This window comes from Megalops cyprinoides, chromosome 10 (genome assembly GCF_013368585.1).
Source record: "Megalops cyprinoides isolate fMegCyp1 chromosome 10, fMegCyp1.pri, whole genome shotgun sequence".
Classification (NCBI taxonomy): Eukaryota; Metazoa; Chordata; class Actinopteri; order Elopiformes; family Megalopidae; genus Megalops; species Megalops cyprinoides.
Window position 1 is genome coordinate 19,623,711 of NC_050592.1, and position 26,441 is coordinate 19,650,151.

The 26,441-nt window shown below is 42.4% G+C and overlaps 1 protein-coding gene across 9 annotated transcripts in view; it reads left to right on the plus strand.

The window, feature by feature from the left end:
- The first annotated feature begins 1,528 nt into the window (after positions 1 to 1,528).
- Positions 1,529 to 26,441, plus strand: part of ptp4a3b (protein tyrosine phosphatase 4A3b) — a 32,417-nt gene continuing 7,504 nt past the window's right edge. The window contains exons 1-5 of one of the 9 annotated variants that reach the window (XM_036539798.1): positions 21,447 to 21,680; positions 21,998 to 22,054; positions 22,340 to 22,438; positions 24,408 to 24,996; positions 26,058 to 26,150. In XM_036539798.1, the coding sequence (XP_036395691.1) occupies positions 24,892 to 24,996; positions 26,058 to 26,150 (198 nt within the window). In that variant the 5' untranslated portion in view covers positions 21,447 to 21,680; positions 21,998 to 22,054; positions 22,340 to 22,438; positions 24,408 to 24,891. The other 8 variants (XM_036539799.1, XM_036539801.1, XM_036539796.1 and 5 more) reach the window with 8 other exon arrangements.

Genomic DNA, 26,441 nt, shown 5'->3' on the forward strand with positions numbered 1-26,441 from the left:
AAGAAGAGAGTGGTTATTTAGGAAAGAGTGTGTAGTCGCTTATGACTGTGGGATCAACTCTTTCTGACGAGGTAAAGTTTCGCTTCAAAACAGTTGATCCTATGGACTAACAGTCAGGCTGCTTGGCCAAAACAGATATCATTATCTAAAGTGATTCACAGATAATAAGCAAATGCAGTCCGTAATAGTTCAATGCAACCTGCAGCATAAAATTTCCAATATATTCTGTCAAATGCTTTTCAGCACTTGAAGAAATTACTACTGTGGGGACTATTGAAGTTTCTACAGTGTATGTGATTAACATTAAAATTAAAAATGTATCTGCAATGCACTGTGCTACCCACTACGTGTTTGCATTAACGAAGTTAGAGTTTTCTCAATTGATTTGGTACATTTTTGCAAACTTCATGTTCATGTGCTCAACAGTTAACACAACTACCCAAACTCTTGATAATTTGTCAAATATAAAAGCATATTTTCATTGCTTTGACACAAATTGCAACATTAAAACATTTTCGCAAGCACCTCAAATAAAGCTCTACATTTAACTTTGAAAAAATTCAAGTCAATTTCGCCTACTGTCACATGCCCAATTTCCATCATATTGATGTCAGGTGGGTTAGCAAGGTGGCCAGCTAAGGAAGTGATAAGCGCTAAATTAACTCACTAAGCACCATATCAGTATGATAAAGTAATTGTTCACGACAGTAAATGTGTTTAATGATTTTCTTTCTTAAGTAAATTGTGACTACATGTGTGAATCATCAATGTCTGCTCTTATATTGTACGGTCAACAAACACAAAATGTCACGTATGACACAGCCCTCCGGAAATCAACAAACCCAATCTATATCATATTTTACCGTTTCCAAAATTGTGATGAAATGTCACGTTTTACATGAAGAAAAGCCTAAAATTTCGTTACACACAATAAAGAGGGTCTGCTGAGCATTCTGATAAACATGTTTTAGCGTTATTATTCCTCCTGTGCGTAGGTGACACACTTTAAAGTATTGATACAGATATTTGAATTTTATAAAGGTATCTTCAGAAATATAAATAATACTTCATTTGCAGTTGTACTTGGAAATGTACAATGGAAATGCTGTTTAAACTGATGTGTTGACTGTTTTGGGAAAATGGACCCTACTTTGCAGGACTATGCCACATCAATTGAGAAAAAAACAACTATTTTTCTTCCACATATCAGACTTAACGGCTATTAAACAAAATGAGTCGCGTAAGAAACAAAAATCACAGAACACTTACTTAAATTGGATACTCAAAAACATGGTTAGATTTGAGAAGTGGCCACTTTCTGGAGGCTGCAGAAAAGAAATAACACGTCTTTAATTGGGTCTGTACGACCTCACTTATGTACAGTTAAACTCCCGCCAGTTATTTAAAAATCAATCAAGTCCGCCCATTTTCTCTGTCTTTGCGCAGCGGGATCTTGACGCGACATCGCCATGGCGACAGGAGGCGGAGCGAAAATGTCATTTTGCTCCTAAAATCACATGGACCGAGGTTGATTAGAATGTTAAGAGCAGCAATGATTGGAGCAAGGTGGCTGCTCAGATAGCTTGCTAGTTGGACGTGAAAACGGGAGAAAGTAGTTTTCTAGAGGAAAGAGATCTCTGTCGAGGAATCGGTGAGTATAAAGCGTGACTGGGGAACTGAAAGCACCTTTCTGGCAAAGGACGTTAGCTGTCCGTGTAGTTTTCTAGCTACCCAGGCTTGCCATCTGATGAGATTTTGTAGCTAACAGTTAGCTAGTCTAGGTGGTCAACTATGTAGATTGTTGAGCCCGATTTGTTGGAAGCTGAACATATATAACACGATGTCCTTTACTTTTGTTTCTGAATCGAAAACGTCATTGTGTCGAAAACTGTGTAATGGCTAGCTTGTATGTCGATAGTAAATATTACTTACATCTAGAGATGCATCGCTAGTTGTAGACCTGTATACTGACATCAGCTAGCTAGCTAGCTAGCTAATCTGGCTCGCTACAAAGATTTACAACAATGGGAGGAAGACCAACTAGCTAGCTAGGTTGGTTGCTGCCTATACATAGCTCACTAGATCGTGTGAGAGCGTGTAGCTCTCTGGCTAGACATCCAAAGGCAACAGGTCTGATTTGGGCTAGAATCGGGCAGTGTAAGCAGAGCTTGTCATTCATATCTAATAATAACGTTGATGGCCATGGATGTTCCCCGCTAATCGGGTTTCAGTCAGTTACATCTAGCTAGCTAAATCCCCTAGAGCCCATTAATTTTAACCGGAGGTCCTTTGTTTAAGCCATATGGCTCATGTATAACCGGAAACAAAGCCTTCCTTAGTCATTTCAGTTTACATTCGCTGCCCCTGCCGTCAAATTGCAAAACTGTAATGCTAGCTAGCCAAGATTCCATGGAGGTCAGACCACAACAGTTAGCCATTAGCTCGCCCGCTACATTGTGATAAGTGTGTATGATAAATATTGTTACTTGAATTGCAACTACACAATCAGTTTTGGTCAGTGTAAGCACGGGAAACGGAGAGTCTGAAATGTAGACCTACCTACATGTTAAGTGATCAGAGGCGATGCACGGTGGCATCGAGGAGTATGGCTGAACATTCTACCAAGTAGAAGAATTGCCACCATTACCAGAGACTGCATATCTCATGCATTTCTAATCAGTCGGTGTTCTTGCTTGATGTTTAATTGCAATGTATTCGCGTGGCGAAAGGAAACGCCATACAGTTAGGCTTTAAACGACCTAGACATTTCTTAAGGGCTAAATAAATGGTCTCGTTAAAGATTCATGCCATTAAATCAGTTATATTGGAGGTGAGTAGGGTTTTCGAGCGGAAACTGCGGGTGTGAGGGTCCAGCCATGCGGTACATTTGTTCTCCTGGTTTTCTTTTGTGCTGTGCTCTTTCCTTTCGTTTTACCCTGGGGCCAAGTGGCCAATATTTAGTGTGACTAACAGTAAACGAAGGGCAACAGGACAATTCATGGGATTTCACCGAAAAGAGAGGAAAACAATGCCCTTTAAAAGTGCATTCTGGATGGATTATGCAGAAGCCGTATACCACCAAACGGAGCTGACTGTATTGTCAAGTTAGACACCATATGGACTTTCATAAGGTCTAGTCATAATGGTAGATATACTATGCTGCTGTTGTACTGTGATGCTACTGGATCACTGAATCATATAATTACAATTAACTTATATTTTATTTTTATTTTATTTATTTATTTTTTTTTTACCGTAAGTCATCATAATGCATCAGTTCATTCCAGTGCTGGTCTGCGGTTCAGTCCCCCAGGGAAAGTCTTTCTGTGGCCTTGGGCATGATCTTGTCTTCACAAGAGTGAGTGGTGTTGATCTGATATACTGTGAAGCTTTTAGCGGTGGTCCTACAAATTATTAAGCTTAGTTTAAGGTGGTATTATGTGGCTTATGACATAATAGACTAAGAGCAAAATTGTTTGTTTGGGGGAGGAGGTATTAAACTCCACTCATTGTTTTTTTTTTTTAGCATCAATGTCATAAAAATGAGGAGAGGAAAATTACAAACTGATCATTCAATAAGGTATGACATGAAAATGTGGCAGAAAACTGAATCTGGATGTGAGTACATTTGGCTAGCCTCTGGCATTGTGAGCTGAGGAATCCAGAGATCATGATCTAGTAAGTCAAGTCACTTTGACACCAGTACACCTGTAGATAATTTCCAAGAATGTCATGATACCATGCCTTGTTCCGGTCCACCCTGAGAATTTCACCAACATCATCCCTTTTTTGTTTCCTGTAATGTAATGCTTTCTTATTGAAAAAGCAAAACCCATACCCACTGCTTTAGTAAAATGTTGGCCAGGTTCTTGGTCTATTGCAGTTTGTATTCCCATGTACTGTATGTATTTATAGCTTAATTACTGGGCATCAATGCACATGCATTTCAGCAGTATAGTATGTTAAAAACCGGCAGGGTGTGAAGTTAGCACTCAGCTCTCAGCTTTCTGGAAAGGTAGGTGTTTTCAGTGCTGGCGTGCTCTGCAGTGCCCCCTCCAGGAGTGGACTGGCATTTAACAACTGCTTCCACATGATGTCCTGGCTTTTCCCCAGATCAGTTGTTTCCTTGACAGCGGTGGTGTTTTCCGGAAGTCCTCATCCTCCCAGCTCTGTCTCTCTCTGGCCTTCCTTAAGGCTTCAGTCCCAGGTTTGCATGTTGTACCAGCTCCTGTCAGTTTCCAAAAATCACTTATTTTGATGCCAATATCCTGAAAAATATGTAGTAAAACTGTAAACTTTCCCTCATATCATTTTAAAATAGTTATTTTTCAAAAGTACACTGTTTTTTTTTTTTAAAGAGGGCTTGCTATATACAGTGCATATGTATATACTCTGTCTGAACGGGGATATATAAATAATGATTTCAAAGTTATTCAGGTAATCCTTTTCAGATGTTCAGGAGTATGTTATGTTTTTTCTAACAATAAAATTTGAGCTCCCTAGCTCAAACATAGTTGACTCAAAACATAATGCACACCATCTTGTCTTTGTAATTGTAGCAGTAGTTTACTTTACCGGCAGCGTGACTTTTGTGAAGATAAGCGAAGCATTTAATTTGCATCCCTTCACAGTCTAAGATCCTTGTCAGCTTTTACTATGGCTGGATTCACTACACATATAACAAAAGAAAAGTGCTGTTAGCTTGGAGGTAACTTTCTTTGAACATGTTTCAACTGGCTTGGCTGTATTCTATATTCTCAAAAAGGTGATGCCACATCCCTGTAAAACTGGTTCCCCCAAATAACTTTTGGCCTGGCTGGGCTCTTGCATCAAATGAGAAAAGACAATTTGATGCAAATTAACTAAGCACAGGTTCTTCCCTAAGGGAGGGGCCTGCTGAACCCACTGAGTGGTACTGAAGCATCTCTCCACACAGCCGTCCATTTAGGAAGTTGCGTTCCACTGCAGCAGTGGCTAGTAGTGTTCTCTTGCTGTGAACATGAGTTCAGTATATGATATATGAAAAGCTTGGGGTTGATGGTGACTTTGTATATGTACATTTCTTTCTTTTTAAAAGTTTAGTAGTTAAGCATTACTAGCTGGACAGGCATTAGTGATTGTCTGAATATTCAAGAATGCCACCTATCTGCAAATCGGTGCATATGCCTTATGGAGATGGGTGATGGCAGCAGTGAGTCAGCTCTGTGTTCCCCTGCCCCAACTGTCCATTAAGAAGAGCTGTTAGGTAGCCTTTGGACATCTGACCCTGTGGGTTGGATAACCCATGCTAGTACTATCAAGTAGGGCTGTGTGATATAGCTGTCGCGGTATATCACATAGCTGTTTTTAGCGCAATAACAGCTATTCCCGGTATGTCGCGTTAGGTTTCTTCCCGTATGTTTTTTCCCTTTAGTCATACCTGATGCGGTAGCACACCTCCAGTATTCTGAGACCATGTGAAATGCTTCCAGGGGAAAAAAAACTCGTATCTACTCGTATCTATTCGATGTTGTTATCACAGCAACAGCACTACAGCACAGTATGCTGCCATGTGGTAGATAGAAACACATGGCTACAAAGATAAAGAGTGAAAACATATACTATGTGTTTTTCAAACTAATAGGTAAGTTAACCAACATATAGATACAAGTGATATTTTTCTGCCCCTGAAGCATTTCACTGAACTATGGAGGTGTGCTCATGCATCAGGTATGACTAAAGGGAAAAAATATACGGAAAGAAACCTAACGCCACATACTGGGGATAACTGTTATTGCGCTAAAAATAGCTATGCGATATATTGCGATGGCTATATCGCACAGCCCTACTGTCAAGTAACCAGAATCACAAACTGGCCATCGTATGGTCAGCCTTTATTACTCTGAGCCAGATGCGTTGTCCTTTTACATAATCATGTTTTACTGTAGTCATCTGTTTGACCTTCACATACACTCAGTGTCCTATTGAATTTCTGTATTGTTTTTGGTTGTTTTAAAGCCTGATCACATGTGGGAAAGGTCTGTCACAGTAATGTAATCCAAGGCTTATAGGGCTGTAATTAGAGTGGTGTGATTGAGGAGCAGAAAATAGATCAGAAATATCTGCTCAGCCAGCAGCAATGTGATCGATCACGTGACACATAATGACATAACTGTTTTGTTTGTTGTTTTCTCGTTCACCGTTGGCAGCCCTGTTGAAAGTTCTCTAATAGGAAGCAAGGGACTGTGTTACCAGAATGCATTCCTTTGTACCTCGTACAAGGAGGGAATTCACCTGGCCTCCTTCCCTCCTTCCTCGGAGATGGGGAATTGGCTCTGAAGTGGACCATTTAAACCAGGGTACATGGGAGACATAAGGGTCAGGCCGAGGCAGACAGCTTTGTCCAAACCACCTCCAGGCACCTGGTTTTCTCAGTGCATGCAAGGATCAGCCTTCCTGCGTGTTCCAGAAGAAACTTTAATCGCAAGTACATGTCAGTGGGTATATTCAAATCAATGTTAAAGGATATGGCATTCTGTCAAAAAAAAAAAATCTTTCACACCCCTCCTCCCGCTCAACCTTTTGTGTGTATGATATATTTAGGTTCTCCACTTAATCACCAAAAACCTTTTTACTCCTTTTTAAAACAGTACTTACCAATGGATAAAGACATTGCAAGGAGTTTGTTTCTGTACATTTTTTTAAACTCACGATGAATCATATTTATTACAGAGGTCTTTTAATTGCATGAAAATATTGCTTGATGAAATTGCTTGTTTTTGTTTTTATAGGTTGATCATATGTAGTTGATCAAATACATATTAACCCATGCAAAACAAAAGCAGGTCATCCCATGTATGTGTGTGTGTGTGTCTATATATATATATATATATATATATATATATATATATATATATATACACACACACACATACACATGCACGTGTATATATATAAATAACATATATTCCACCTTATGCAATGTGAATTTAAAGCATCGTTTCTGTTGTCACTCAGATATTTTACGTGATAGAGAGCAGATAGTTTAGCTGAGGGTATTTTTGCTGAACCAAACCAGTTAGCCACAATTTCTCTTTCTTTTCATCACTTCATCCATATACACACACAAATAATATCTGGGAGATGTCTGCTGTCCCGGAGGGATAAGTGTTTGCGCAAACTGAAATAATGGTGTGTAATACTGTTAAACAAGCCTATTGTGTGGAATGACCTCTAAAATCAGCACGCTGTGAATGTGCACTGAAAATAAACCTGCTCTGAGCTGTGTTCCTGAGCTGATTCACAGTGTAGGCGGGCAGAGGTGTAGCCGTGTTTTGTGAGGGTGCATCTCCATTGTTTGCCATTCTGAGAAAGACACCACTTTGCGGGGCAGATTAACCAAATACCTCACTGACGGTGTTGGCCAGTCTCATGCTGAACCAAGTTGGCAGCAGCTGCCAAAGCACACCCACTTCACAGGAATTCGGGCCCAGCTACAGGGAGGTCATTATGAGGGCATAGTGTGGCCCCCTCACAGCATCACGGTGTGTGGCAGTCAGGTTGAGTAGTGCTCATGGCACCAGGTAACATGCACAAAGTGCCATTTTTTACTAGATTTGGAATGTTTAGGCCAGGCATGCTAGGGTTTCAGAAGGTTTTAACACAGCTTTTCCTAATGTGTTAGCTTTGCTGTTAGGGCTGAGCTTCTGTCATTCCCAGCTCCCACGTATGGGCCTGGCTTGGTTTCCCTGTAGGTTTACAACACGACTGTTTTTTCCAGTCAGTGCTCTTCCACTGTGAGTCTCCAACGTGCTGTTATTACTGACCATGATTGACCAGTACTATTCCATTATGGGTCCCCACATTAAACATATGATTAGTGTTTTGTAAGTGCTGTTAAATCCCAGTCCAGTTCCCTATCTCCCAGTCTGTAAACCAGACAGTTTTGAGTTTGGCCCTCCTGAGCGTAGCCTGCAATCAGATGGATGGGAAGAGCCTCCCAGGGGTGGGGTGTAAGCGGAGTTTCCTCTTACCTGTGGTGTGGGGCGTGGCACTCACTGAAATCCACTGATCCCTGCTGAGCCACTGCTCTGTTGGAGTGGAATGTTGGGAGTGCTGTTGGCAGCCGTCACAGCAGGGCAGCTTGTGACGTAAATAGCTCCTTTTGGGGGGCAAGAGGTGACTTCCTCCTCTGAAGGCAACACCCCTCTATTGGGAAAATATGAGTAGCTGGCAGGGTTGGCAGGGCTTTGCAGGGTGTTTGGGGGTGGGGGGGGGGGGGGGGGGTGTTTGTTTGGGGGCCTGCTCGGGGCACAAAGGGTAAAACTCCCTCGCCTGGAAATAGAACCATATTTGAAAGAGGCTATAAAGGAACATTCAAGAGAATGAAAACAAAATGCTCACTAAAAAGAAAATGTCCCTTAAGCAGTCAGTTGGTGGTCTGAAAAGCACTCTAAAAGCAACACTGCTGTGAGGGCTCTGTTCTGAGCTTGGTGGTGGGCTGTTCGCATGCTAGAAGTTACTGCCACATTTATTAGCCTCCTAGTAGAGCATGGTGAGCCCACTCTTTACTAACAGTCAGACTGAGTCATTTAAGCATGTGAAGTCTTTCATTGTATGTAGTTTTCTCTTTTGTTGCCTGTTATACAATCGGCTTGATTTTGTTGGAGAAATGAGAACCACGTGAGTTTGCTGGTGTTGTGATGTAGCTTTAACCTCGTAAAAGATGATTCAGTTTCTTTTCATTTTTTTCCTCCTTTGTAACATCAGTGATAGTGTGGGCGGTTGTGTTCAAGCAGAGTGCTCTGAAAAGACCCCCTTCCTATGAAATGCACTTTGAGAACAAAGCCAGGGGCGGGCTGCTCACTTTGTGAAGTCGTGAACACAGCACCCCTCCCGACGCTGTGTATTATCCCAGGTTCATTCCACAGCCAGACGTGTTGCCCCGAGCGAAACCTCGCCTTTGCAATGCTGTCTGTTAAAAAGACCTTAAATCTGTCCGTTCCCAACCTGCAGGTCCTGGCTCTGAGCCAAGGGTCTTTAAAAAATACACATACCCAAAAAAATGTTTGTGCTTTTGGATTTGTACGGCAGCCAAGGAAATGGCTGTGTTACGATTCCCTAGGAGCCAACTGCCTCTCCTTCGGGCTGGCATTTTAGATCACTAATTGAACACAGACATCATGGCTATTGCAGACCCTGTCCTACACACGCTCATGCATGCACATACACACACACACACAAACACCTCAGTCAGACAAACTGCCACCCTGAGGGGTATGCCTGGTCATTTCTCATTCAACTTTTGCCCTTTCTTCCTTTCCCTTTTTCCTTGTTTGTTTTGTAGTTGGTCTGCAAGTGCCAGGCCGGAAAGCAGGTTTTCTTACAGCTGCAGGTCAGGAGGATATCGCACAATTAGCAACAGGATTTCTCTTTTCTGCTTTCCCTTCCAGAGCAGGAAAAGGCCCAGATTTTACGCCACCATTCTGCTGCCTGCACAGTAACAGGCCAATATGGGCTGCCAGCGAGGTAAGCTGAGACCTATTTTGGTTTTGACATCTGAATGATTGATCTGGAAATATTAACTAAGCAATTAGAACTTCAGTAATGAATTTTATTTTTAATATGTGGTTTTTGTATTCCTATATCTAATATATGTGTATTTTTGTCTACTTGTTATTATACATAGGTGATGCAATGGTTGGGCCAATGGCTGAAAATCTTGAATCTCAAAATATCGGCAGTGACAGCAGCCTCCTAATCATTTTAAACGAGAGGGCCAAATTGGCACCTTACACTTATTTTTAAAAAAATCTTCAAAAATCTGTGTGCAGGATTCATTGACATTTCTGTGATGTTAGTCTAGCCTCAGTGTAAATAATATTAGTTTTGTGACAATTTAAAGTGAAAATTGTTATGCTACTGTGGTGTTTGAAAATAATATCTTGTAACAGTATGATCACAGGAAAATGTGGATATAATCTAGCCCTATTATTACAGCTTTCTCTTAGATCTTTCAGTATTTTCTTTCATTTTATTTTTTCCGTACAGAATATATTGACTCACCTGTAAATTCTTTTCATCCTAAATTTTGGAAATTGGCTCAGTCCAGTACTCTTCATTTCAGTATTTGAAAAGCTACTGTCCTTAATTGATTACAACATTTTCCAGATGTTTTCCCAGTATTTTATCATGTACACTGTAGCGAAGGGCAAGAGCAGTCACCCCACCCGGCCTTGAACCCGGGTCTACGGGGTACTAAACATGCGACTTTGACTGCGACGCCAAAGAGCCAGGCTCGTTGGTATGGCAGTCAGAGCGCATACTCAACCGTAGTGACGGCACTCCGTCACACTGCCCTCCCCTTCAGGAAGCGCGCCCATGCGCTTCACGCCCCCTGGCATCCCTCACGCATTCTCTTGCCATACTTCTCTCATCCCAGGGTGCCCCACTCACCAGTGCTTCACCCATCTCTGGGGTCATTCACACCGCGGTCAACCTAACCTGGGGGTCCCTCATACGGCTCACACACCGGCCACGCCTCCAATGGCCTCACGGCAAGCCATCCCACTCTGACACCATTTGTAGCGAAGGGCGAGAGCAGTCACCCCGTCCGGCCTTGAACCCGGGTCTACGGGGTACCAAACATGCGACTTTGACTGCGATGCCAAAGAGCCAGGCTCGTTGGTATGGCAGTCAGAGCGCATACTCAACCATAGTGACGGCACTCCGTCACATACACCATCAACGCTTTAAATCTTCCAATGGTGTTTAAACTCTAATGTGGTACTTGTTGTTTATACAGATGTATATACAGTGTAGCCACTGCATTAAATGGACATATCTGTTAATACACTTGACAGCCTTTTGTTGGAAGTAATATTTCTATAGTTACATTTATTGCCGCTTGCGTTAGCATTGTGGGGGGGGGGGGGGGGTGGATTCCACGACTCTGAGAAAGGCTGTTTGGTAAGTTTAGTAGTTAAAACTCATGACACATGGAAGTCACAGAAGATTGCTCTCAAAATATTGTCTTAAATGTCAGTGTTCAAGTATCCTCATGGTTTAAATCTAGAAGGTCGTGAGAGGGAGCAGCGTGGATCATGAGCTGTTGTTGAAAACGTGAATACAGATTTATAAACGTTTTACATACACTTTCACCGAAAATAAATCAAATTATATAGTGCATCTTGTTATGTCTTTGCCTTCTGTTCTTGATGGTAGACCTGCTGCAATATTGTCAGAAATTGTCTGTTTTCCTTTTTTGCAAGTCATCACAAATGATGTGAATTTCGCTGTTTAAGCTGTTGTTCGGAATGTGCATTTTGTAAGTTATGAAGATCAATTAAATGACTGCTCTTTTTATTTTGCTTTTTGGAAATAATGTAGCTACTAGCTCTTGGCTATTGTCTCATAAAGAATGCATTGTATCATTGCAGTATGATGGTAATGGGCTGAGACAGTTTGGGAAACAGTTGTTTCACTTTGGCACTCCCTGTTTTTTTCTTTCAGAGATATTCAGTATTCACACGTAGCTCCTTGGTGACAGTTACAATGAAGACTGTAGTTTTTTTTTTTTTTTTTTTGTGGGGGGCAGTTGTGACATACAAAGTGTCCACGACTCTCTGCTAAAGCTGGGACAGTACATCAGTACAGTATCACAACATGTCCATATCAGTATTTCCCATTTTGTTTGTTACTTTCTAAAACAGTATGTGCTGTGCTAGCTTTTGTTGATCAACAGTTTCACAAAATGGACTTTCTCACAGACCAGGCCAAAAGGAGCGTAACTTTAGAACATAAGAACCTAGAAAATTTAATGACAAGATTAGGCCATTCAAACCAACAAGGCTCATTGTTTTGTCTGTGGTCTACAGAGTGTTACTAGCACTGTGTCAAGCCTCGTCTTGACTGCTGGGTTTCTGTTTGCACCGCTTCCTGTTAAACTATTCCATGCATTAGTTATGCTCTTCGCAGAATGTGCACAGTGTCAGTCCCATTTTATAGTGGTCAGGAAAACCTATCGGGACCAGGAAACTCGGGGCTGAGTAGAGATGAATTGGCCCTCTGCTGCTCAGAACTCAGGTCAGGTTGCACTCTGCATCTCTTAGGTTCTCATTATCATGCCAGCTAAGGTTTTAATTACTTCATTTTCACCATTAATTGGACGACAAATTGAATCTTACTTTGTTCCAAGTGTCAGTCATCTGCTTGCTGAAAAGTGTCTCTAAAACTCTCATTACTTTGGATCTCCAAACGTCACAGACTTCACAGACTTAGATTCAAACATGTGCTTTTCAGTTAATTGTTGCAGCGTGTAATATAGAGTACATGCCCGCAACTTAGTCAGATGTAATTTCGGAGAAGAGTAATATACGTTACAGGAAATAGCTCATCAAGCTTTTATGCAACACCCTAATAGTTCAGATTGCATATAGATTGAATGATGAAACAACAAACTTGTATTGAGGTAAAATTGTTTCAAAACTAATTGGAAGCTTATAGAGCAATTTATTCTCTTTCCTGAGTCATACTCATAATTAGTGACCTGTGTTTATCAAATGAAATTTCCTGCTCAGTATGTATCCCTCACCATAATAAATCTCTCTTACCAGCAAAACTTTAGAGAACACTGTCCCCTTCTGTGAAAAATCTGAGAATGATGTAACACCCCTTGCTTACATGCAAGGCTGTGGCAGGATATCCTGCAAAGCAATGTCTCTTGTCCCTGTTCCACTCATCATCTTACCTTTTTATCTGGAGTTTTTTTTTGGTGTTTTATTGACTTGAGTTGTAAAGCTACCCAGTAACACTGTGAATAAAAAGAAGCATGTGCTGATTCCTTTGAAATAGCGCTCAGCTCATATTGTACTCTTTATACACACCACTTTCTGTGTACAGAATGCGTTTCCAAATTAATTAGTACATGCTATTCCTTCCTGTATAGAAAGTGCTATTCTGAAGATCCAACATCCTATCCATTCAGAACCCCCCTTGCCTTGTCAGGGAACTTTATTTACTTGTGTAGCATACTTCCTTACTACGTGCAGTGTGTGAGGGCTTTCCCCATGCTGTGGAGTAGGTTCTATGTCAGGCTTCTCCAACTACTGCATTAGCACTTAAATATAATACATTCCCCACAAAGGCATCTCACCCTATATTTGGGAACAAGCCAAAGTGGATAGTGTGCGCACATAAAATAACATTAGATCAATGCCCTAGTAATTGCAGATTGTTCTGTTGTTTTTCTCCTTGATTATCTCAAGGGAACTTTGTTGAGGGGTGCACGTCATTGTCATTAGATGAAAAGCACTGGTGAAGGAAGTCTGATATGGTCACGGGTTAAAGTCTGGTGTCTGATTTAGATTGTCTGACAAGGTCAAATAGGGCACAGTTCATCCCACAGAAAGAGCAGAGGCTCCACATGTTGGAAAGGACAAGCTCAATCTGAGGGAAAGAGAGAGACAGAAATGGAGAAAGAGGAGGAGAGACTGGGAGAGAAACTGCTTTTGTTTTTGGGTTCTAATTATAACTCTTGTGTTTTCTCCTTACTTGGGTGATGAACTTGTGAATGTGTTTTTGCTAATGTCACTCAGATAAATGCTTTTACAAATCTCTTCAGGCATTTCTATTAATGTTGGGGGAATTTTGCCACAAGTCATTATGAAGCCATTTGGCAGGCCTTTCTAGTTCTTTAAATGCACTCATGAGGTAGGCTAAAGATCAAAAAGGTGTACATCAGTGCTTTTGTTCACTGTAGAGGAGGTTAGCAATGTAGTTTATGTCTGATAATAGCGCACTCCAAAATAGGACACACCCCATTCTCACTTAGTTTGCTTTCTTTATTGTGCTTTGTTATGCTCTCAACAAAACAGGAAGGCAGGCGAAGCCAAAACAAACGAGTGGGCAAAATTTATCCCTGTCTGCTGTCACCCTCAGTCACTGTCACTGTTTGCATGCCAGTTTCCATGCCAGCTGCAGCTCTCCAGCGCACAACCACGGTGCTCCTCCATTGACCTTCCCCTACAAAGCATTCAGGCTATCATGTTATTGGCTGTCTGTTCCCCCCCCTGTGACCAATCATGACACATTCCTGCGGAAATGATGATAAGGTTCTGGAAAACTTCAGGGTGGCATGCTGCTTGGAGCCCAACACGCATGCTGAGAGTACCTTGCATTTTCCATGAAAGAAATCAGCAAAACCAAAGTGGCACGATGGCACAAATGGAGTGTGGTGGCGTGCAGTCCCCTGTTCCATTCTGTACCCTGGTATGGAAAAACACCAGCACGTTGCTGACACGTATTCCTCGTCCGCAATCTTTCCATACTTAAACTGAGTAGGTAAATAAAGGAAAGGAAAGCACTGGGCCGAATGGGGACTTATTAATGCTCGTTAAGCCCTGGGTAAGAGATTTTCTGGCCCACTGCTCCACCTCCACACCCTGCGGTGTCTGTTTCTGTCTGTTCGCAGTAAATCCATGGGTAAATGACAATCACAAGTGACAGTGATTATCCCCTCTCTGCCCTGGGGCAGGGAGTTAGGTGGTATTAGGATGGTCCTGCTCCTCACTGATCTACATGTTCTGCTGTGTTTGGGATGGAAAGGGTTAAGTCGCAACAGCTGTTGACCTGTAGCTCAGACACCCAGAAGACAGGAAGTATGATACGGAGGAAGCCGGGATGATGACGGATACACTGAAATAATAACGAGTGAGCGTGTGCAACTAACTGTGCGGGTGTGGGTGCGAGCGTGTGACTGAAATTGTGTGAGCAGTCAGAATCAAGTCCTGCCTTCGATTTCTGATGAATTAGTCTGAACAGGATGCTGTTGCTGTGTGTGTGTGTGTGTGTGCACATGCATTTGTGCATCTGAGAAAGAGCGAAATGGTTAATGTGTAAAAAAAAATATATATATATGTTTTCTTTAACTTGAGGTCAAATGCTTTGATGCTTAGCGTTCTTACATGCCCCACAGTTCAACTGACAGCTTGTTCCAGATGGCGTGTAATTACAGCTTTTGCTAATTGTGTAAGCGGCACTTGTCAGAATGTGATCCCAGTGCAGCAGACATCCTGTATGAAGTGTGGATCACAAACTACATTAAACCATGAAGGGAGAGCCAGATGACGATGTGGTCTCTTGCAAAGTCTGTGCATCTAAAAACAAAGCACATATAATTTATACATTAAGGAACTGTAAAATAAAGTGTATAATGTACAGAAAGTGCTATCATTCAATGTTGCACTGTTACAAAATTCAGATCTTGTTCTTTGTTTGTCTGACCTGCTTGTATGTGATACATTGGTGTGGCAAGTCTAATGTCTGTCTTGGTTTTGCTGGGCCTCTAAGCTGCTGTTGTAGACATCCAAACCTGTGGGCACTAAGGGTGAAAAGACTATTGTTAATGAATCTGGTGCAGCACTGGAAATCAAGCAGGATCCTCTGATATTTATGATTGTTAAGATGGTGGGCCATAGCAGACAGTCCTGACAGTTTCTATATTTGAACCTCATGCTTCATATCTGTCCAGCTCAGAGAGAACTAGCAGAAACACATGGAATGGTTAACAGCACTGCTCCAGAGGAGCTCTTGGGTTTCCCATCATTCATCTCACTGAAACTTTGAGCCTCTCTCCCTGACATTTGCCATTTTCAGAAAAAAAACATATTTCTTCTCTTAAAGAACAGTTCTGTGTGAGCACAGTGTCTGAGAAAAACCATATCAAGTAAGTTTTATCCTAAATGAATCGTTTGGCCTAATGTAACAGGCTAACTGCTGTGCAGAACTAAAATGGAGGGCATGTTGTATGCCTGTACCCGCTGTGAGTGTTCTCTTGAGCACAGATTCAGGCCAATCTCATGGCAGTGGTTGTAAGAGAAAAGTGGGCTTTGATTGATCAGCATGTGGAGTATGCGGTGATTGGTTCATCATATGGGTGGGTGGAGGCTCGTATTATCCTAGTAAAAATGCATCCATTATATTCATTTGGTTTAGCGTGCAAGGATTGCATTAACCTGTGATACCATAGGTGATAGCAGAACAAAGTAATGGTGAATAACAAAAAAAAGCCCTGGAGGACATCTAGACAGCACAAAGTGGATTTATGCAAGCCACATCAAACCCATGTAGATTTATATGCCTTTTTGATACCACTGCATGTGTTGGCTTGCTGACTGTAAAATGTTATGGCTTTGGCAGTAAATAAGTGTTTCTCTGTAGCAACATAGTTGAAATCACTCTAGCCCCTTGGACTTTTCTTACCTGAATGTGTGTTAGTTACAGCTTGAATGGCTTTTTGATTTGTGAGAGCTGTCCACTCCTAGTCCTGGAGTTCCCATCCTGCCTATGCATGCGATGAAGCGGGCAAACTGAAGTCCTCAGTTGCAATTTAGAGAAGATTCTTATGGATCTCCTCTGGCCACTGCTGGAAGAGGGGCAATAGATTTGAAACACCAAATTGATGGTGTTTAGAACACAAGCCCTTTTCTCATGTTGTCAAATATTAAAGATATCGCAGTGGTTGAAGATTTGAGGTTGGAGATTGAGTGAAATACTAGGGCACGTTTTTGAGATGTGCGACCAGAGATTTTGGTACTGGTTAACCCCTGATCTTCCATCTGAGCCTAATGATGGGGAGGATTTGTTAATACCTCAGTGTGTTATGCCCTCCAGCCCAGTAGGGGTTACTGCAGGGCTGCAAGTGGATGGTGTAACTCTAGTTGATGAGAGACCAGTCCCACATCACTTCTTCTCTGTTGAGAGTCTCAGTTACTGATGTTACTAACATGTCATTCCCAGGGTTAAATCTCTTGATAATTTAGTTTGTAATAAGAAGCTGATTTATTTTTTTTTTCATCTGTCCTTTCAGGTTTTCAAAAAAGTTGATTTCTGACATCTTGTCTGTTGATTAAAAATGCTAATAGCAATGTGCTGTATGATTGAAAGTTATTCTTTTTTGCTAGCAGTAATATATGACTTATTGAATTTTGATTCTCAAGCAACTTTTAAATAACTGAAAAATGCTTGTTGTTCAGATAGTAAATTGAAAACAGACAGTGTTCTGCAGTGTCCTGAGACATACAGAGTTTCAAAAATGTTTTGAAGGAATTGAAAGACTGAAATTCGTTAAGTAAGATGACTTTAAGTCTGGAGACTCAGACTTAAATCTGCTCCTGCTCCAGCTGCTGGAGGAACCTGCTTCCTCTGCGTGCATTTGCCAAGTAGCGTCTTCAAAAATAGCAGGTCAAATTGCATGCATTTTTGGGAGGTGCAGATTTAACCGACAGTTCGATTCAGGTTTCAGGTCCATTCCCATCGATCCAAAGGACACTGGACCATTTATCACTCACAAAACCAGGCTGCAGTGTTGTGAAATGAGGGGGCCTTCAAGGTCTTCCCAGGGGAATCGTAGCTCATGCTGTGATCTGTGTGTTTCTTTTTTCCGGTGTGACATTTCACTTATGCAATTCTGCCTCCTTGAAAAGGTCCCATCACTTATATTTGTAACTTGCCAGTTGTCAAATAACTGTTATTTGGGGAAAAATGTTTAAAATACCTGTGGTTCTCCTCAACCATCAGTAGCTTGTTATTCATGCTTGTGCAATATGTGTTCAATATTGTTATATTTAACTGGTAACCTTTTTGGGGGTTGTGGTGGTTTTCTCTATTTTCACGTGATAGTAAGTAACATGCTAAGTCATTCCCATCAGTTGATATATGGCCTTGACATTTTACTGTTTGATGAATTGCTGTTTTGAATGTAGTGATTTCCATAGAAATGCAATCTAGGCATTTTTAGTGAAAATTTTGAGGATGTGTTTTGTGTTATAAAGATGTTCCTTCCAAAAGTTTTGAAAATTGTGTTTTCATGCACCAAAATGGGACATGTATAACATGTAACATATGTTTTATATGGAATATCTGACTGAGTTAGAGTCCTAGGGTGGAGCAGTGCTCATCCATGAGATTAAGGGTATAACACAGCCGTGGAGACAAAAGAGGTGTCGGATAAATATGTATAGATGCATTTTATATGGAGACAATAATTTCTTGTATAATGTGAAAATATATATTTTTACAGTGAAATATGATATTGGAGTGAACATCAACCGACATTGCCATTTGAAAAATTTGAAAGATTACGGGACAATTTAAATTGTAAGATGTAAGATGTGTTGTAAATGATGCAGTTAAAAACGAAATCATATGGTTAAATTCAGCACTGTGCTTATGTGCATCTTTGGGCTGTGAAATGTGGTAAAGGAATGCAAAGCACTTGGCCCCTTGTGTTGAACATTGCACAGACCTGTGAATTTATTGAATTGTGTGTAGGATTATGTGTAATGTGAGACGTGTTGCCTGTTGCCATACTTGCAGTTAATGATACTGGCTGTTCAAAGCATCTGAAAGCTCACAGGACATTGGACAGAAGGCAAGTCGCAGAAATTGGTGAACTGTGTTCTAATGGGATCAGCTAATGATGTGGCGGATGCATATCCTTTATTATTCTTTATGACATGCCTCTAGATCACAAACTGCATTTCTTGGGTAATTTCTCCTATCTGAAGAGGTACCCAAACCTTGTAACTTTTACTTTGTGGGGGGTTGCTCATGTTTCAAAACAAGCATCTGAGCTCTAAAACTCTCCAGCTCTTAATTTCAGACATGCTAAATTTATTGGACGGCAGCTGGTGGTGTTAAAAATAGCGAGCAGGTGGCGGAGATGGTGCAGCTCTGTATTCATTCTGCTCTGAAGTGCTCCCCAGAGTATAGTGTCAAAACAATGCTGTCCAAACTGTCCGGCACAGATCCTCTGACCTGACACGCGCAGGTTCAAACACCTCCGTTTGGGGACTCCTCACCCTGTCACCCTCAAAGCCAGCTGTGTGTATTTACTGCGACTGTCCGCTGTGGTGCTGTCCTTCGACTCTGTCCGATGCTCTGTCTTTGTTACACAGTGTGGGAACGCAGTAACCGATCTTTATGATGATTCTAAATGACGCGCAGGTGCGTTAGTTCCAGAAGTTTTTAGAGCACGACTATTGTTCAGTCAGGCACACCGTAGGCACGTTGTACCTCGCTGCGCTCCATGTGATGGTTTGGATGCGACGAGCTTGTAATGTGCTTCTGTGCTGCAGCCCTATGTGACAGCCCTCTGTTTAATGGGCTTCCACACAGCTGTGCTTCTGTGTGCTGGGCATCTGTATACAGTCCATCTGAGTACTTGGGCACCTGTGTAATGGCTGTTTGTAATGGACTGTGTCACTAAAATGGTCGAATAGTAGTACAGATTCCTACAGGCTCCAGTCCTCACAGCCTTGGCTACTAAGGAGACTTGACGTGTGTGCACCACTGTCCACTGAATTTAAAATATTTTATTATAAATGAGTTGTTCATGTGGTCTTGTTTGTTCTGCAATGTATAAATATTGGGGCTAGTAAGAGAACATTAGAGTGGATGTAAATGAGGCCACTGTCTTTCTGATAACCTGTCCTGTCTTGCTAGATCCTATTTAGAAATCAAAGCCTATTCATTGACAATACCCCACACGTCATGTGGCATGTTGGCATTCACCAGTCAACCTTTTGAAGCTTTTTCCCAGAAGTGGAGGGTTAGTACTTTAGAACTTTTTCAGTCTGAGACAGGAGGCACATTAGTGTCTAAATGCAGATTGCAGGGCCACATGAAACCTTTGAATGTAAACAAGCACAACTTGTCCATTCAGAGAATTGCTGGGAAGGAGCGTAATCCTGGATCGTCTTTGCTCCTGTAACGGGACAGTATGTGCTCTTCCTTTCTCTCCGGCATTATGAAAAGGGATTAGTAACTCAGGGTGCTGTAAGCGGAACAAGAGGGAGGTGTTAGTGTGTGAAGACGTGTGTTATCAAACTCCCGTGTGCTATGTGAGGAACACGGACTCCAGAACAGGAGATACCCCTCCCCTTCCTGGGGTCTAAATTAGCGACCTGATGACATTTGCCTGTACCACTGGGGTCGTCTCTGGCATTCCTCTCAGGTGTATAGAGTACAGACCTGCTGTATATTAGGCACATTAGCAGAGCGGGTTAAGATGTGGCCATGAGCAAACAAGTTTTATTCTCTGTCACCAGTTGTTCATGAAGGAAAGCCTAAGAACCGTACATGTTATGTTAATATTCCCTGCCTGATGGGGTTAGAGAAAGCATGTCTGTTTGCAGCAATTCATTGTTGAAAAAGAGCCAGAGTGTGTGACAGAGCACTTGGTGAGGAAAACAATTTGCAAAGTTTGCATATTTGATCTTGGAGACCACAGAATATTTGAGTATCAAATGAATCAAAATGCAGAGTCCTGAAAAGCCTATGCATTTAAACTTCAGATTGAAATATTACAAGTTTTGTAAGTAGCTAGAAACACAGTGCAGGGTAGTTTCATGGAAGCATCCTAACTTTCTAATTATGAGTAATGAATGAAGATTATGGCTGCCATGTAACAGCTCTGAAGTATTTTCCTGTTTCACCTCTACTTTTGTGTAAGAAGCATCTTGCCTTGTAGAGCAATTTCTACATCCAAAGCAGCTGGGAACATTTAATGAGCTGATTAGTGTCTGATTAGAAAGTGCTGTAGTGGTTGTAAGGACACCAGAGTCTACTTTCACTTAATGTTTTTATAGACTTATTTCACCAGGCATTTGTAACATCACCGTGATGTATTAGGTGGTTATTCTGGTATAGAACTGTCTTTGTTTATTATTGCAGAGGGTGATACTGGCAGCTATGCAGTGTGAGAGCAGTTTAAATCCTTCTTCATACTCAGAAGTCAGAACTATCCAGAACTTGGGAAGCCAACTCTTCAGGTCTGGTTTCTGTGTTTTTCTGTAGCATTTGCAGAGAGGGGAGCTGTGCAGTGGCTGTGGAAATGGCATAATTCGTTTATATTTTAAGTGCTCCTTGTCTTATATACTGTGGGTAAAGGTAGATCAATTTGCCAGCTGAAAGAGCTGGACTTTCATACAGTGCTTGGAGGAGGAAAAGCAAGGTTTGCATATTTGATCTCGGAAGCCATATTTGAGTATGAAATTACTTGAATGGCGCTGTGGTTCAACTAGCAAATGCTCACAATTAGCTCTGTATTTGAAGAATGTGGATCTGGGGACATAAGCCATCCACATTAGCCATCATGCTGAATACGTTCTCATTTTAGCAAGTAAAAGACCCAGTTTCCTTCAACCTTAAAAAATTCATGATGGTGAAAGTACAGCGGCAACTGGGGCAGCATCAGGAGCATATGATCAGAGTTAGAGGACTCATGTCAAAAATGCAAACTAATTGTCAGTTTATTGGTTTGTGTTTTTTAAGCATAACTAAGCAGTTCTCCACCACATTTACCAAGGGTGGAGAGTGACACCTGTCATTCAAACCTATGTTCTTGTAGTTTTTCCCACTCTTCTGGGGTTCACTCTGTTTTGTTTGTTCAGATAAATTCCACTGCAGTCAGAGTCTTTTAAAAGAGCTTGTCACCTCCGGTGCAGGCACGGCTCCGGTTGGTGTCGGTTTCACCGCGTATGAATCTGATTCATCAGAATGCCCAGACTGGCGCTTCTGTGGAGCTGCCCCAGGCTGTGGAAGTACGTCGCTCTGCCAAGCTGCTCCCGAGGAGCTTTTGCTTCATTTTGAACGGGAGCATTCCATCAGTTTCACAACACGTAGGCAGATCTGGAACATTTGTAGGTCCAAATGCAACTCCTGAAACTTCTCTGCATTGGCAGTAACCATTGCTTCTCCTGCTAAGATGACCCATTTCATCTCTGCAGGAACTGCAGCCTGCTTAAGGACTGCTTTCAGTCAATCCCTTTATACGTGTAGAATTTTCCAGTGTTGCCTTGAACTGCTAGATTGTTTGATTGTGGGGGTGAAAAAACACTCTTACAAGAATGTTAATCTGGTTCTCTTTTATGAGCATTGCTTCTGCTGTGGCTTAAAATCTCTGATTTGAAAGGTGACCTGTCTGATCTCGGTTACATTTGTTTATTGCTCACCACAGATTAACCGATCCCCATTGAGGAAAGCAATTCATTGGAAGGGCAATAGCAGGAAAACGGTGAGGAGGATGGAAAGAAATAATTAATCGCTTGTTGCCTTGTAGTCTCTTTGCTGGAATTATTGGACATTCTATTTAGAGAGTGTGTGTGTGTGTGTGTGTGTGTGTGTAGGAGGGGCAGTGCTCTATCCCTGTAAGAGCATTAAGTGTGCATTTGTTTGTGACATTATCAGTGGAGTGCTGTCAGTGTCATATGGCAAGCCAAAGCAGCCTCAACTGGTTCAGAGCAGAGACGATTATTAGCGTGAGCGATAGCGGTTGTTTACTTTCTGCTGCCCCCTCCAGACCCGCCGCATAGAGGGACCGGGCTAGGAGCATCGGGAGGAGCAGGCAAGGGGAAAGAGTACCCCCCACCCACTCCCCCCGACCAGCAACACTTGTTAGGTCACGTCTGCTGCGACTTAGCTGTAGCTGTCTCGGCTGACGCGAGCTTCCCAGCGTGTGGCCGCCTCTCTGCTCCCGCCGTGGTCGGATCGCCAGGGAGACGACTCTCGGCACGCCGCATGTGCAAACGTGCTTGTGCGGGGGCTCATCTGCGCTTGTCAGACCCGACGGCTGCCCTGTGCTCAGTTCTGTGGAGCTGCCTTTACTTGCATTGTAAAAGGGACTCGACCAATCTGTTGCTCTTCGGAGAATCTGAGGAGTAGGCTGCCTTTTTTTTTTCACCAAGACTCTTTCTTCCAGCATAGCAGAGGTGAGCAGGACTTTGATTTCAGGCTCCCCTTCACCTTAGTGCAACATTGGTAAAACCAGTTTTGGTGGGGAGAGTGAATTTAAGTTCTAGTTATTGTTCTGAGCAAGTAAAGTGAAGTCTAGTGAATATTCTGAGTTCTGAGTAGTTAAGATTTGCATGTAGTATTGTGACTCAATTTACTTTTTCAAAAAGTTTTTGCCAACTACCAACTGTTGCTCTTCTTTGCTTTGGAATAAAGGGATCCTGAATATTTTTATATTTTATGACAACTTTTACATTGGCTTCTAACAAAAGCTTTACCTGCGAGTAGCTGTACTCATGTTCTTTGCCAGTTTTCTGGAAGTGTAATAACACGCAGTTTGTAATTATGAATAATGCACGCATCCCATTACCTATGCCTGTTACAATAATGGCTCAAATTTATTTGTACTTCCATTTCTGGGTAAGTATGTTCCCCTATAGAGTAACTTCTCTATCTGTTCCTTGAGATGTTAAATTAGCGGATTGGTGTCTAATTAGAAGGTTATGAGAGCCTGTTTTTACTATGAGTATTTTATATATGTGTTTCATCAGACAGTTGTAATATTACCGTAGTGCATAAGGTGATTATTGTTGTCTAGAACTACACTTTTTTTGTTTCAGAGGGTTATATTGGCAGAATAAGATCAGTACAAAGCCTCCTTCATGCTCAAAACTATCCATAACCTGTGAAACTAATCCAGATGCTTAGGTCTGGTTTCGGTGCTTTCCGGTAGGATTTGCATAGCAGGGGACTTTGGGGCAGCGGAGCACCAGTGAAACCCATGTGCCATTGGGTCGTAAACAAAGGCACGTGGCTTTGTTTTGTCATTGTCAAATTAGCTGGTAGATTATTTTTTCATTCTTTTTTTCCTGTCCAGTCATTGTCTTATTGCCGGACTAAATTTTCTGGAATGTGCAAAAAAAAAAAAAAAATGCCAGGTCATCAAAGGTCAGAGTTCATGAAACATTGCAGCAGGCTAAAACAGATCTTGCTAACTTGCCGTTAGTTAACTCGTGTAAAGAAGCACAAAGGAGCTGGTCTTGTAATCTAAAGTTCTTGTTCATTTCCCAGTTAGGGCACGGGTGTTGTACATATGAGCAAGGTGCTGATACCAAATTACTTCAGGAAACACTCAGCTGTATAAATGGATGATATGAAAGCTATATTAATCACTCTTTACAAGAGTGTCTGCTAAGCAAATAAGTGAAAATAATATTAGTATCATAGCAGGGTCCATAAAGAGTTAGGCCTCTCATTGGGATGAGGAAGCAGGCCACCAAGGATGGATTTGGGGTTTTTCTGCCTGTGTGAAGGCCCTTCAATCACATTTTCCTTTGAGCACAGGGCAGCCTCCATCATGTCTGATTAGCTAGCTTCAGTGTACCGTCATTCACCCTTCTTTCTCTCTGTCTATTTCTCTCCCCCTCTCTCTCTTTCACACTTTTACTCTCCCCCTGTCTTTGTCTCACTCCCCCCGCTTACTTTCTCACTTTCAAATGAATATTCCGTTTCAAGCGCTGTACTGGCACAACAGTTTCAATACACTGCCAAATCTATAATCTCAGAAGCATCAGCACTAAATTTCGAAACGATGTGCAGTGAAACTGATGGTGTCCTCTCCTCTTCGACCCCCGCAGCCTTGCCCTCGAGCCGCTGAGCGTTTGATGGAGTTCCTGCAGAGCCGGGGGGACTACTGCCACGCCCAACATCCCAGCGCTTGAGTCCGGGGCAGGGGATGTCCAGCGCAGTGTCCTGCACCGACACCTGAACGCCAAGAGGAGACACTTGATAATACTGATGGGTTAACAGGCTTTGGCACAGGCTAGCACACGCCAACGGACAGCGCTCCCCTGTCCCACCCCCTGTCCCCCCCCCGGACCTGTGGCACACACAGAGGGACTTGCCAGGGCCGCAGGCAGGGTCTTCCAGAGGCAAAGGCACTTGTTTTCCATTTATTTAATCATATGTAATTTTTCTTTTTGAAGGTGAAAGTAAAAGCAAAAAAAAAAGTGTAGGGACTCTGGTGGTGCCTGAGAAGTGAGTGCATGTCCCTATTGGAGGGGTGCGGCGATTTTGTTTTGCAAGCCGTTCCCTGCTGCGTGTGACTTCTCTGAACTCATCATGGCAAGGATGAACCGGCCCGCTCCTGTGGAGGTCTGTTACAAGAACATGCGCTTCCTCATCACACACAACCCTACCAACTCCACTCTCAGCACCTTTATCGAGGTGAGGACTCCGGGCACAGAGCACCTGCATAGATTCACCTTACTGCTTCATAAACATGAATTGACCGCAAGTCTCCAATATTATGCAATCAGTTAATTACAAAATTCATGATGTATGTAACTCTCTGTTGCTGGTGATAACAGAACCATAATTGTTCTCCCAAAATTTTGGTTTGGTTTGCAATCTGTTGTCTCTTTTCTGATGCTACGGATAACAATGGATGATTGAGCCGCAGATTCCTGACTTAACACCCTGCTGAGCTCTTGAAACTAACTTTTACCACAGCCGTATAGTTACCATGGATACTTCTCACCTCACAGTGATTACAGATGATGGGGAATTTAGCCAGATCTTGCCTGGCTGACAGCTCACAGGCTGCTGCTGCTCGCATAGAGACTGCAGTCTGGAGTGTCACTTAGGACAGCAAGGCCCTGATACTCGCACTGAGGTGTAGCTCCTAAAGTTACAGGCTCAGGTCCTGTGCCTAAAACCGTGTGCTGAGGTGTCTTTTAAAGACTCATACTGACGCTGTGTTCTCCTTCACTGCGCACAGCTGATGAGGGATCAGGTCACTCTACCTTTATCCTCAACCATTGAGTGGAAATGACAAAGCTAAGATTGATCCATGGTCGGCATATATTATGGAATTGTTCTGGTGACACCCTTATCCAGGGGACCTTACGTAGCTTACATTTTTTCATATTATCCAAATATTCTGCTAGATATTTACTGAAGCAATTCAGATCAAGAATCCTCCTCAAGGATGCAACGGCAGTGACTCACTCAGGAATCAAATGCAACCCTCTGCTGCCCTTCTGCTAGTTTTTGTGTTTTTTTTCTCTCTCACTTGTTCTGTCTCATTTGAAGTATAAATAAATGAAAATAAGATTTTGCACTAGCATGTCAGAAGGTATGCACTCACTGCAAAATCAGAGTTTCAATCAGAGTTCAAACCTGAAATCTTCTGCTTATAAACCCATTTCCCAAACTGCTTTGCCATATTTCTGTCCCGCACCAACATGCACAGAATGCTAATAAGTGCATATGTGTGTTTTCTATAGGATCTGAAGAAGTATGGGGTGACCACAGTGGTCAGGGTGTGTGAGGTCACCTATGACAAAACGCCGCTGGAGAAGGACGGCATCACGGTCATGGTGAGTGCGCAGAGACCATGGTCCTGTGGGCTGTGTGTATGTGTAGATGCCGATGGCTGAGGCCTGGGGAATATCTCGAACACACACGCACACACACATACACACACACACAGACACACACAGACGTATGCTGCAGAAAAAGTCATTACCACGTCTGGCGGTGTAAAACAGCCCACCTGTTGGCCAGGTCCAGCCTCCCGCAGTGCGGTGGGGGTGTGGGGCCCATGAGCTAATCCAGATGTGGTACAGGAGTGTGTATGTTTGCATCTGTCTGAGGAGGCAGTGGTGTGT